This window comes from Labrus mixtus, chromosome 11 (genome assembly GCF_963584025.1).
Source record: "Labrus mixtus chromosome 11, fLabMix1.1, whole genome shotgun sequence".
NCBI classification, from domain to species: Eukaryota; Metazoa; Chordata; class Actinopteri; order Labriformes; family Labridae; genus Labrus; species Labrus mixtus.
Window position 1 is genome coordinate 8,104,887 of NC_083622.1, and position 12,031 is coordinate 8,116,917.

Consider the following 12,031-nt stretch of genomic DNA (forward strand, 5'->3'; position numbering starts at 1 on the left):
TGTGTTTAAAACAGCAGCAGAAATGTGTGGCGTGTTCGTGAAGCGGTCGTTATAGAGCTGCAGCACCTGAACGAGCCTAAACGCTCCCACATCCTGTCGCGCCCTGAGGCTTTCATGAAGCCACACCCTCTTCTTCTTTTCTGTTCATCTCCTCCTTCTCAGCAGAAGAAAGGTCGGAGCGTTCTACTGAATAGTGGACACATACATTGTGCTGGTGTACAATGCTATTGAGCTATTGTTCTGACTATCGTTTCGGTCACCAAGCGACTTGCGTAGCTGATTTGCGCACTCCCCCTCTGCTCTGCGCCCTACCCGCAAGCGCAGTGCACACCGCATACTATCTGAAAGGCTCTTAAGTGTAACAGCTAATGTTTGTGTGTTAAGCCAAAGTCCTGGTTCACTGTTATTTACTCTGCATCTGACTTACAGATTCTGCTTTAGGAACAGGAGAGACAGAACGTATTAGTAAAAGCCTGACTGTTAGAGGGAAGGCAGAGACTGTCACAACAGTTGGATTAATGCAGTTGTGTATTTATTTATAATTAGGAATCACATGACTGCCATCGTTTGCGTGTCCTTAGATGATCTCGAGTCCAGATGACCGGAAGAGGAGTGTGATTTATCTTCATGGGAGTAGACTCCATGATGTGATGTGATTGGCTTTTAGGGTATTTATATTATGGATACGTGTAAGACTAGTCTGCACACACACACACACACACACACACACATCTCTGCCTGGGGAAGAGTTGCATTGTTGGACTCCAGGGAAATACCAAAGGGTAAATATTTCATTTTGCATTTCTCATCTCTTTTAAGTATTCATTACTGCAACTAGTACGATGCATATAAATACTGAAAATGTACTTTAAGAGTTACTGACTTAACATATTCTTCATTATATTTTAAAACCTGAGCTTGAAACTGTAATTTCTTAGGTATGAGAAAGGCACTAATAAAATACTTTCTGAAAATGTTTTGTATTTCTCTGTTGGTAGACTGGAAGAAGGAAGAGTATGTGGGACAAAATAGTAAGAATTGGACATTTAAAATGTGTTTACAGCAAAGTGTCGGCACAAACCTGGAGTGAGGCAGGCACAATGTTTAAAAAGGGTCAGTGACCCAGTGCCTGGTGCAACAGATACCCTGGCCAAGATACGAGTACGCTCTACCCCAGTGTCCGGTCATTTGATCAGTGTGAACACAAATGTACCATACTTTTACTATACTGGGGTACTGTGCCCGAGTCCCCTGGAAGAGGTGGTCTCGGGCATGATTCATGTGTACTCGATCACGGTCCGTGGTAGATTTGAATGAAACTGTAATCAAACAAGGAAGTGGACCACTGTGATGTCATTCAAAAAGTCTTGTGTTGCTCCAAAAACCACTGTATGGGTGGTACATACCCGAGTGGCACAGACCTGTTTCATTCTCTGAGCTGCACAATAGATGTGGAAGTAATAAGAAGGTCATTGTTGGGGTCCCAGAAATAACAAAAACATCCACAGCTAGCAGGATGGACTCAGTACATGATTGGTTGCCATGGTTGCTTCTTCTTTTTTCAGCTTTTTGGTGGATTTGCAAACCAACTGTGTGCATACTGCCACCTGCTGTATCAGACTGTGTGAATAAGCAAGTGTTTAACGTAGATGAGCGGGGGAAGGGGGCAATCGAGCCTAATGTGAAAACGCCCTTAATTTGGATGCAGAGCCCTGAAGCAACAGGGCATCCTTTTTTTCTAAAGTGCCAACTCATTACAAATGTTATCTCAAGACACTTTACTGAAAATTGTTCTCTCTTTTCTGTCTCATCCAGAACAATGAAGTACGTTTTGTTATTTCTTTTGCTGACCCTCTTGGGAATGTGCTCAGCCAGAAATCATAGTAAGTATACTGTAATGTGATAATAACGGTATTCTCTTTATTGTTGGTAAACTGAATGAGTTCTCTCTATTCTAGTTCTCATACTAATCCATAGTACCACTTAGTATTGTAGTAGAAGGTCTCGGCCTTGTCTCGGAACCAAAAGTATTTTTACCCGGTCTTGTCTCGGTCTCAGACTGGGTGGACTCTGGATTTTAAATCAAGACCACCACTGATCAGCTACATTTCCACGTCAGCACTGTGACGAGAAGGAAGAATGCCGGCTTCAACCTTCCCAATGTTGTGGTCTAAATGAGTGACACACCCGCCGCTGCACACAAGATGATGATTTTTTCATTGATATTTATGATCTTGGCCTTGTCTTCATCTCATCCTGTCTTGGTCTTGGTCTTGTCTTGGTCTCTGAGCACTCTGGTCTCGGGTATGTCTTGGTTTTGGTTACTGTGGTCTTTACTACAACACTAGTACCAGTTCTAACTAAATCGTTAAAGGGTTAACTGTGTTTAAGTTTGGAGCGGGAAACGGTCTGCTCCCTTCATTTCCACTCCTTCAAGTGAGAAATAGACAACCAATCAAACTTATTTAAGACAAGTGGAAAATAAACAAAAAAATACTATAATCACAAATTTTAATGTTCATTGTTGGGGAAAACTTCCTTTTAGTGAGTAGGAATCTGACATCATGAAGCTATTTCCATGAATACTGCTTATGTACATACTGTAAGAACTTTAGCTCAAGTAAAATAATCATCTGTTACATAATAGCATATATTTCATATCAGCATTTTTTGCACTACTCACAACTACAGTAGTATCTTATTTAGCTTTGTATATATTGTTTTTTCCTTAAATGTTTATATTTAATGTTATTCTTTTGCACATTGAGAGCACAGTTACCGAAGACACATTCCTTGTGTGTGTTTAAGCATACGGTCAATAAAGCTGATTCTGATTCTATTTAATATACATCTATAAATCATTTCCTCAACAGAAAATGTGGCCTTGCGTGGCAAAGCAACTCAGTCGCATCGCTATGAGCATAACTTTGGGGATGCCTCCAGTGCAATCGATGGAAACCGTGAATCAAACTTCGACGCTGGTTCATGCACTCACACTATAGAAATGGACAACCCCTGGTGGAGAGTGGACCTGCTGGACAGCTACATCGTCACCTCCGTCGTCATCACCAACAGAGGAGACTGCTGTGCACAGAGGCTCAATGGGGCTGAGGTTCACATAGGCAACAACTTACAAGACAATGGTGCTGCAAACCCACTGTGAGTGATATTAAAGCTACTGAAAACCTCATACTGCAATAGCCTAGAGGTAGCATCTGCACAGTCAGGGCCGATCACATAGAGACGCGTTACTAGAAAAGCCTCGCCAACAAAACCCTAGTTTTATCCTCTTTGCATTGGTTACCCGTTTCTTTTAGTATCCATTTTAAAATGTTACGTATTACTTATAGGCTTTTCATGGCCATGCATGCAGGCACCAGACTACATCAATGAACTCCTCGCTCCTTAGCACCCAAAACAGCCTCTGAGATCTGCAGGTTTAGGCCTCCCAGCAGTTCCACAGTCCAGACCAAGGTCAAAGGGTGATCGACCATTTGCTCTACTGGCTCCTCAGCTTTGGAACAATCAATGTTGTCTGTGGAAGCACTTGGTGAATCTGTCTTGAAAAGTGCTATATAAATGAAATGATTATTATTATTATTATTTTACATTATATGATGTTTTAACAGACTTGTTATCTGACCTTGACACATCACAGGTAGATAATGATCTTCTTTTTTTTTTAAATTATTTTTGGGCTTTTTGTGCCTTTAATGGAGAGACAGGACAGTGGATAGCGCTGGAAGTCAGGGAGAGAGAGTAGGGAATGACATGCGGTAAAGGAGCCACAGGCCGGATTCGAACCTGGGCCGCCCGCATGGAGGACCATAGCCTCCATACAAGAGGCGCGCGCACCAACCACTGCACCACCAGCGCCCCGATAATGATCATTTTAACGTGTTTGTGTGTCTGTTTCAGGGCTGGAACAATATCTCACATCCCTGCAGGCAGCTCGCACACCCTGACTCCAAGCACTCGTATCAGTGGACGTTATGTGACAATCGTTCTACCCGGTGCTAACAGGTATCTTACGCTCTGTGAAGTGGAGGTTTACGGGTACCATGCCCCGACAGGTGAGGATTTAAGCCATACAGTTCTATTTTAAATAAGTTAAAGTCATTCTGTTCAAGCATGTATCTAAACATTTAAGTTCATACCTCAATCTGGTTGGATACTTGATTGTGATTGGCTGCTCAACAAAGACCCAGCATTACCAGTATGTTGGAATGGATACACATCAGTTATGACTTTATATGATGTTAGAAACAGGCACATGTGGTGGTCTCCATCCCTCCCACACAGAAATCTTTCAGAATTGAGGACATTTCAGAATGGAAATGTTGTGGAAATTGTGTCTGATATATGACAAGTTGCTTTGCAGATGTATTTTTTATTTTATTTTAAATGGGAAGTACAAGTGGTTTGCATCAGTAGACCTGAGAGTGCAGGGGTGGAGTATGCCCTTGGAGGGGCTCAGATAAGTAAGGGGGAGATCAGAAATGTGGGGAAGGGGGGGGCAGGTTGTGGAGGGCTATGTTAGTGGTGATGAGTGTGTATTTAAAAAAAAAAAAAAAAACAGTGTTGTGACCTCATAGTGATTAAAACACAGAAGAACAAACATATTTATAAGTGCTTGCATTTTATTTTACAGGAGAGAACCTGGCGCTCAAAGGAAAAGCCTCACAGTCATCATTGTATACAATAGGCGACGCATACTTTGCTATTGATGGGAATAACGACAACAATTGGGACCACGGGTCCTGCTCTCACACAGACATCAACTTCGACCCCTGGTGGCGACTTGATTTGCTTAAAACCCATAAAGTGGATTCTGTTAAGATAACCAACCGCAAAGATCTTCGTTTCTATCAAGAACTGAATGGAGCCGAGCTGCGCATTGGAGACTCACTTGAAAACAATGGCAACAACAACTCAAGGTATAGTGTTCACCCTGTTCACTTAAAGGTCACATGCTATTCTCCTCTTCAACCAGTTTAAGTCTCAGAGCTCCCCAAAACATGTCTGTGAAGTTTCTTGTTCTAAATCCATTCTGATCCTGTATTTGATCATGCCTATAAACCACTCTATTTCAGCCCTGCTCAGAATAGGCTGTTTGTGTTTCTGTAGCTTTGAATGTCTGACCACGCCCCCCTCTGGAAGGGCGTGGGTGGCTCTGGGTTTCTCGCTCCATGTCCTTTTGTTTACTGTGAGAAGGCAGACTCAGAGAGCAGAACAAACCTAGCTGTGGGAGTGTCACCCACCATGGGGAGGGGTTACTTTGTGATGTCATGAAGGGAAAATCTCCCAACGGCCTGTTTGAGCACACATTTTTTCTTCTGCTCCAGGGGCCTGTATGTACAGTACTACTGAAATACTGATTGTTTGTTGTCTCTGATTAATCTTCTTCTGTTGTTTGTTTGTAAATATATTAGGGCTGGGCACGTTAACGCGTCATTTTTGCGTTAACTCATTAATTAATTATCGCCGACAATTATTTAATCTCGCATTGACGCAGTTTTTATTATTTATTTTCTTATTGTAAAAGTCTGTTGCTCACTGGCTTTTATTTTGTAAAATTCCATCGTGAACGAGCCTCGTATGTTGCTTACTTCTGCACATGTCTGCTGCGGCGCTCACAGGAAAGAGGAAAGAGTGTTGCCAACTTGGCGACTTTCTCGCGAAATCTGGCGACTTTCCAAACCCCCTTGGTGGGTTTTTTTTGTCAACAGCTACTAGTGACAAATCTAACAACTTTTTCTGGTGTTATTGGAGACTTTTTTGGTGTAAGAAACTGACGTGAAAGTACGTATTGCTCTGCAGTTACTGTCCTCAACAAGCAGCGGGTGCTGCCGTGAGCCCCTCACCCTTCCAAAACCACTCACAGGCTGTCAGTGTAGCCTCGCGCAGCAGACCCAGCTGCAGTCAGAGAGCAGAGAGGAGACCCACACCACTCTGCGTCCAGACTGCAACGAATGCAATAAGCTTTAGTTTTGTATTTATTTGCTTTGATTACATTGTTTAAGTTGAGAAGTACATTTACAATAAAAGTGCGCTATACACTACTTTTTAATACATTATTGAATTTTGCGTATAACAATGCGATTAATCGCGATTAATCACAGGAACTCATGCGATTAACGCGATTAAAACTTTTAATTGTTGCCCAGCCCTAAAATATATGCATGGTCTGGGTTGACTGTGGAACCCAATTGCCCGCTGAGATAAATAAAGTTGTCTAAGTCTAAATTAAATAAATATTTAGGAAAAGTTCTGCAGTTACACATGTTTCACAGTTATAACAGAGAACATTTTTTAAAAATGGTACTTATGTGTTAAAGAATGCGACGTCTTGATTGGTCTTTCTTTTGTCAGATGCGCCGTGCTGGATAACATCCCCGCCGGAGCGACTGTTGAATTTCAATGTAATGGGATGGATGGCCGCTATGTGAACGTATTCATCCCTGGAAAGGAGTACCTGACCCTGTGCGAGGTGGAGGTTTATGGCTCCGTCCTGGATTAGCATAAAGATTCACTTTATCCAAAACGAGCTAAATTTAACCAACTGAACTCACATGAATCAAACTATTAGCTTAATTTTGATTGTTTGCAATGGAAAATAATAAAATTTGTGTAAAAGGACAATTGCATCTTGTTTTACTGCCATGCATTTGTAGACAAAGCTGCCGTCAGCGCTGATATCAATCAATAGTGGGCGGCAAGTAGCTCAGTCTGTAGGGCCTTGGGTCAGGAACCGGACCAAATCTGGAAATTGGTCTGGTAGCTGGAGTTCACTTCCTGAGCACTGCCGAGGTGACCTCGGATCTCAAGACACTTTACAAACAGAGCAGGTAAAACTCATTATTATATTATGTACAAAGACCCAACATTAATCCATCATGAGCACTAAGCAACATTTAGCAAAGTGACAAGAAAAAACTTCCTTTAAGAGGCAGAAACCTCGAGCAAAACCAGGCTCATGACAAAAAGATGTCTATTGAGTGATTTGGGGTTGGAAAGTGGGATAAAGGGAGATGCAGGAAGAAGGATAGGGACAAACAGAGCAACAACAACAACAATGAATGAGATAAATGAATACTCAAAAACATTTAACAAAGAACAACAAAAAAAAGAAGAAATAATCTAAGAAAAGGAGGATGATAAGAGGTTTTGATAGTGGTTGTAGACGTTGAAGAGGAGAGTTTTTAGGGACTTCTTGAAGGTGGAGAGGGGGGGGTCTCTGATGGTTTTTGGGAGTGAGTTCCAGAGTGTGGGAGTGGCAATGGAGAAGGCCTTGTCCCCCCCAGGACTGATGGTTAGTTCTGCATGGGAAGTACAAGTGGTTTGTATCAGTAGACCTGAGAGTGCAGAGGTGGAGTATGCCGGTGGAGGGGCTCAGATAGGTAAGGGGGGAGATCAGAAATGTGGGGGAGGGGGGGCAGGTTGTGGAGGGCTATGCTAGTGGTGATGAGGACTTTGAAGTGGATATGCTGGGTTTCGGGGAGCCAGTGGAAGTCATGAAGAACGGTGGTGATGTAGTCACAGGTGCAGGAGTGTTTGAGAATGCGAGCAGCAGAATTCTGGATATATTGTAGTTTTGTATTTAGAGCTACAGTGTAAGTAATAATGGTAAAAGTACGTGTTGTATATTAGCAGGTACAGTTAAGTATGATAAGAGACTCATCAGTCTAATATTGATGTTATGATTGTTTAATTTTTTCGACGTCGTTGAACGCAATTGGACATGAGCGCTGCAGACACAGTGCACTTACCTTTGCACCGATCACCAGGAGATCCCAAGTAAGAGGCTTTTGTCTGGGCAGAAATAGCTTTAGCAATGTTCCTTTCATAACAATTGATAATTGTGCATTATTGTTGACGGGCCATAACATCACATCCTGTTTAGTATCTGTTGTAAGCTGCTAGATTTTTCTTATTATTGCTGGATTGTCATGCTCACATATCAGTGTGTTTTATTCACTGCTGTGCTAGCTTACCTTCAGTTAACTACTTTCACCCTCAGAAAGACTAGTGCAACTGCCATTGAATCAAAGTCCAACCACTGGCTTTCTGGTGTTTAAGTTATAGCTACTGACCTTATCTCAGAGAAGTTCTATCTGCTTCAAAGGCCAAGCCACAGAGCTCACTTTGTTATTTGTCCACCATTTTGTCCCCATTTGACCTCACCACATCGTGCTTTTTCTCTCTCTTTGCCTCCCCCATCTCTTCTCACTCACACACAAGGGTTAGGATTCATGCCTTCCACTTATTTAAATTTAGATATCTATTAAATATTCATTATATTGGTATTTAACTAATTAAATTCAAGACTGATTTGTGTTATTTGGTTATTATTCCCTGATTCCATGGTGGTGCCCCATTGTTATTCCTTCAGATTATTAATACTGCTAATTTATATTAATAATTAAATAATCATAATTACGAATATTAATTGAATAGCCTAATTTAACACATAAAACCCCAACATAAATTTTGTCTGTGTGCAAGCTCTCCAAACCCCAACATAATTGGTGCCATGTGTGAGGCTCTTGGCTCTCAGCCAACACTGATATCTGGTAAGTAGCTTTGCAGATGTAAAATAATATGTATTGTTAGCAAAGATTGGAAGGGAACAGATTAAAGTAAAATGCAAGGCAAGGACAGACCACATATTTAAAAAAACAGTGTTGTGACCTCATAGTGATTAAAACACAGAAGAACAATAAGTGCTTGCATATTATTTTTCAGGAGAGAACCTGGCGCTCAAATGAAGCCTCACAGTCATCATTGTATCCAGATAGCATTTCATACTTTGCTATTGATGGGAATAATGACAATGATTGGCCCATGGGTCCTGCTCTCACACCAACAAAACCTTCGCCCCCTGGGGGCAACTGTATTTGCTTAAAACCCATAGAGTGGATTCTGTTAAGATAACCCACCGCAAAGATTATCAGTTTTCTACACGACTGTAGAGACCCGGGCTGCGCATTGGCGACTCCCTTGAAAACAATTTGATTTGGAACAAGAAAGGAGGAGTATATGTGACCTTTAAATATCAGTCACATGGCCAATGACAAACAACAATCATTCGGTTTAGGGAACGGGGTGAAAATTACTTCTGGATCAAGATGTGGATATTTAGAGTCACTGTTGCAGAGGCCCCGAGCACCTTTTAACTGTGTTTAGTAACTAACGAGCTATCTGATTGGCGGTTAGCTGACCAAAGATTATATATAAATGTTAATAAAAAAGTTAAATACATATATTGAGTACATCTCCATTGTATTGTTTCTTCTGAGATTGTTTCAATAAAAACATATACAAAAAAGAGAAGGGATTTTTTTGGGTGGTTGTAAACTTCATTTTTCAAAATACAGACAAAATAGAGAAATATTATAAAAGACATCTGAAACACACAAATGCCTGCATCATCTAGGATTCAAGACTAATGTGAAAATGTCTCAGGAGCTCCTTACAAACGGGCACTTGATTAACAGGATCATTTCTACACTATGAAACCTTCAATGAAACAAACGGCTCTGAAATGAGACCCCACAGATATCAAGCATGACGTGTGCACTTTAGTTAGTTCAACATCTTGGTTTGGCACTGTGTTTTTTGCGATCTTTGTTTATAAAACTTTCATCTCACTGATCTGTTTTGTTCTTTTTAATAAACATCTGCATCAAAGTCGGCGTACCTCAACAATTTAAAGCTGTTATTACTGATCTTACAATCTGATTCACCCAAACTGTTTTACACTTAGAGAAACCAAAGTTTCCGAGGTTGTTTCATAAACTAATTTTTTTATTTATTTATGTAATAACTGACACCATGTCCTAACAGCACGCGAGCGTTGGACACCCCATCGCATCGTGCATGATCACACGCTGGCTGTCTGCATCCTTTAAATATTTACTTCTCCGCTCTGTGAATTTCAGTTTCCCCCAATAAACATTTTAACATGTGGTAGTTTTCTTTTGAAGGTGGACAAACAGATGTGTGGTGCTTTTGTATTGACGAGCTGTCGACTAAAATCACAACATTCAGAGCCTCATCAATTAACGGCTCATGGTGAGCTGAATAAAGTTTTTCTCCGGTGCTGTTGACACAAGTCAAAGAACGACATTTCAATGATACTGTGGATATTATAATTGCAGCACCAGCTGCATTTGAACGACAAGCTAACAAGCTAATGAGCTCTGCTGAGTGACAAAAGCCAGTGTCAGCGCCTTTCAGAGCCCCCGCCTACCTTGTTACTTGTTTGTTCATGCGAATGACATGAATGAAAACAGAAACGGGACGTCAGGGTTAAAATGGTGCGCCTGGCAGTTAGGCAACCCCAATAGGAAACAAAAGAATCAAGCTGATTTAGTCGCTCTTACGTTGCATGCTGTTCGGACAGGCTGTTAGAAATGTTAAGGACATTTCAATTTGTTGCCAGACTAAACCTCAATATCAACTCCATATGGTTGTTTTGCTGTGGAGCGTAAATTGACGCTCTTGCTCAGTGGGTTGATAAAAGCAAAACCAGCTCAGGTGCCTGTTACTTTGTTCTTCAGTGGATATAAAGGACACTAACTGACAGTCCAAGCCACAGATCTGATGAGCTAAAATATGAATCATTTTCAAAGAGAGGTAATTTCTATTCATTTGAATTAAACGACACAGGCTAGCTAGATAACCGTAGCTTCATATTTACTCCTCAGAAACAGGATTGGTATTCCATATTTTCATGGCCTAAAGCAGGAACTGAAAAACAACCTTTTAAATGAAATGCACTGCTACAAATATTTCAGATCAACAGATACAGAACTCCTAAAGTCATCAATAAACACACATCTTTCATGTGCTACAGGACCCCAAATCTGCAGCTTTTATGACATGAAACTTTGGCAAAAAGACGCGGCGGTCCAACAAAGAGAAGAATTACAGTTTCTGCATCGATCAAACAATTGTTAAAAACACTCTCTAAAGCTAAATCTGCCCAGACTTAATTAAGCCTCACTTGTGAATCGCTTTGCCCGCGATTGTTGAAGGAAAAAGGAGTCCGACGATAAAACAGACCTTCTTGCCGTCCAGGTGCAGAGGCGTCTGATGGCGGCGAGGGTCCCTTACGGCAAGAACGGCTTCCTTGGTTCTCCGTCGAGTGGAAAGATGTTCGGTGAAGTCCTTTCGTTGCAGGACGGAATAAGACCCTTATCTTTCCGATAATCTGTTATAGTCTGACACTCTCCGAGAAACTGAGATGCGTTCACTGGACAATCCAAGCTCGGAATTTAGAACACTGCCGGCCGCGGATTACCTGCGTGCCAAAACTTAGAACAAAGGAAGATAGTTGCAGAAAACAGGAGGTGAGCTTGTGTCTCCGAACACTTGAAGTCAGCGCGTGGAAAGAGAAAGAGCAATGGAAGTCTTGGAGTTTTGTAGCCTGGCCTGCTCCATGGGGGGTCTACCTCAGGTCCCCTCCAATGAGGAGAGAGAGGTTCCGGTCCCCCCTTACTTCACGCGTAGGTGTGAAGTACTGCAGGGGATTCTGGGATTAAGAGTCCTTTTAGGCCTCTTTGTGATCTCAGTGAATAACTCAAATGAGGCTTCTCACAGAGGTGCAGGTCCAAGTCCATTGTTTGATTGTCCTAAGCCTGCGTGGCCCAACAGGGTTGAAAAATCTGCAACCAATGTTGTTTACACTGTTTTACTGCTAATTTTTTTATTGGCAACCTTCATGGGTTAAAGAGATGAAATCGAGTGTTATCGGTTTGTCGGGAAACACACACACATAATCCATGTGATGCAACCATTGCTGTTTACACAGTTTTACTGAATTTTTTGAGTCATCTTCATTGATTTTATGAAGGATAAGGGTTTTCCCAATAAGGCGCATAGCTGACGTGATGCGCGGGATGTAACTGTTTGCGGGATGTAACTGTTTGTCATAATGCTTAAAACCCTCCTCAGCTCCAGGTCTCAACCTGTCGTTAGGCTGACATTTCCAGCATGGCGGCGGCCTCTGATGAGCCTCCGGAGCCCC

General features: G+C 41.7%; 1 protein-coding gene across 1 annotated transcript; it reads left to right on the forward strand.

Annotated features, from left to right (window-relative positions):
• The first annotated feature begins 1,726 nt into the window (after nucleotides 1-1,726).
• LOC132983529 (fucolectin-4-like) lies at nucleotides 1,727-6,811 on the forward strand. Its single transcript, XM_061049862.1, has 5 exons — nucleotides 1,727-1,883; nucleotides 2,874-3,159; nucleotides 3,919-4,073; nucleotides 4,652-4,937; nucleotides 6,373-6,811. The coding sequence occupies exons 1-5, from the start codon at nucleotides 1,820-1,822 to the stop codon at nucleotides 6,518-6,520; spliced, it is 939 nt and encodes a 312-aa protein (XP_060905845.1). The 5' UTR covers nucleotides 1,727-1,819; the 3' UTR covers nucleotides 6,521-6,811.
• Nucleotides 6,812-12,031: the final 5,220 nt, after the last annotated feature.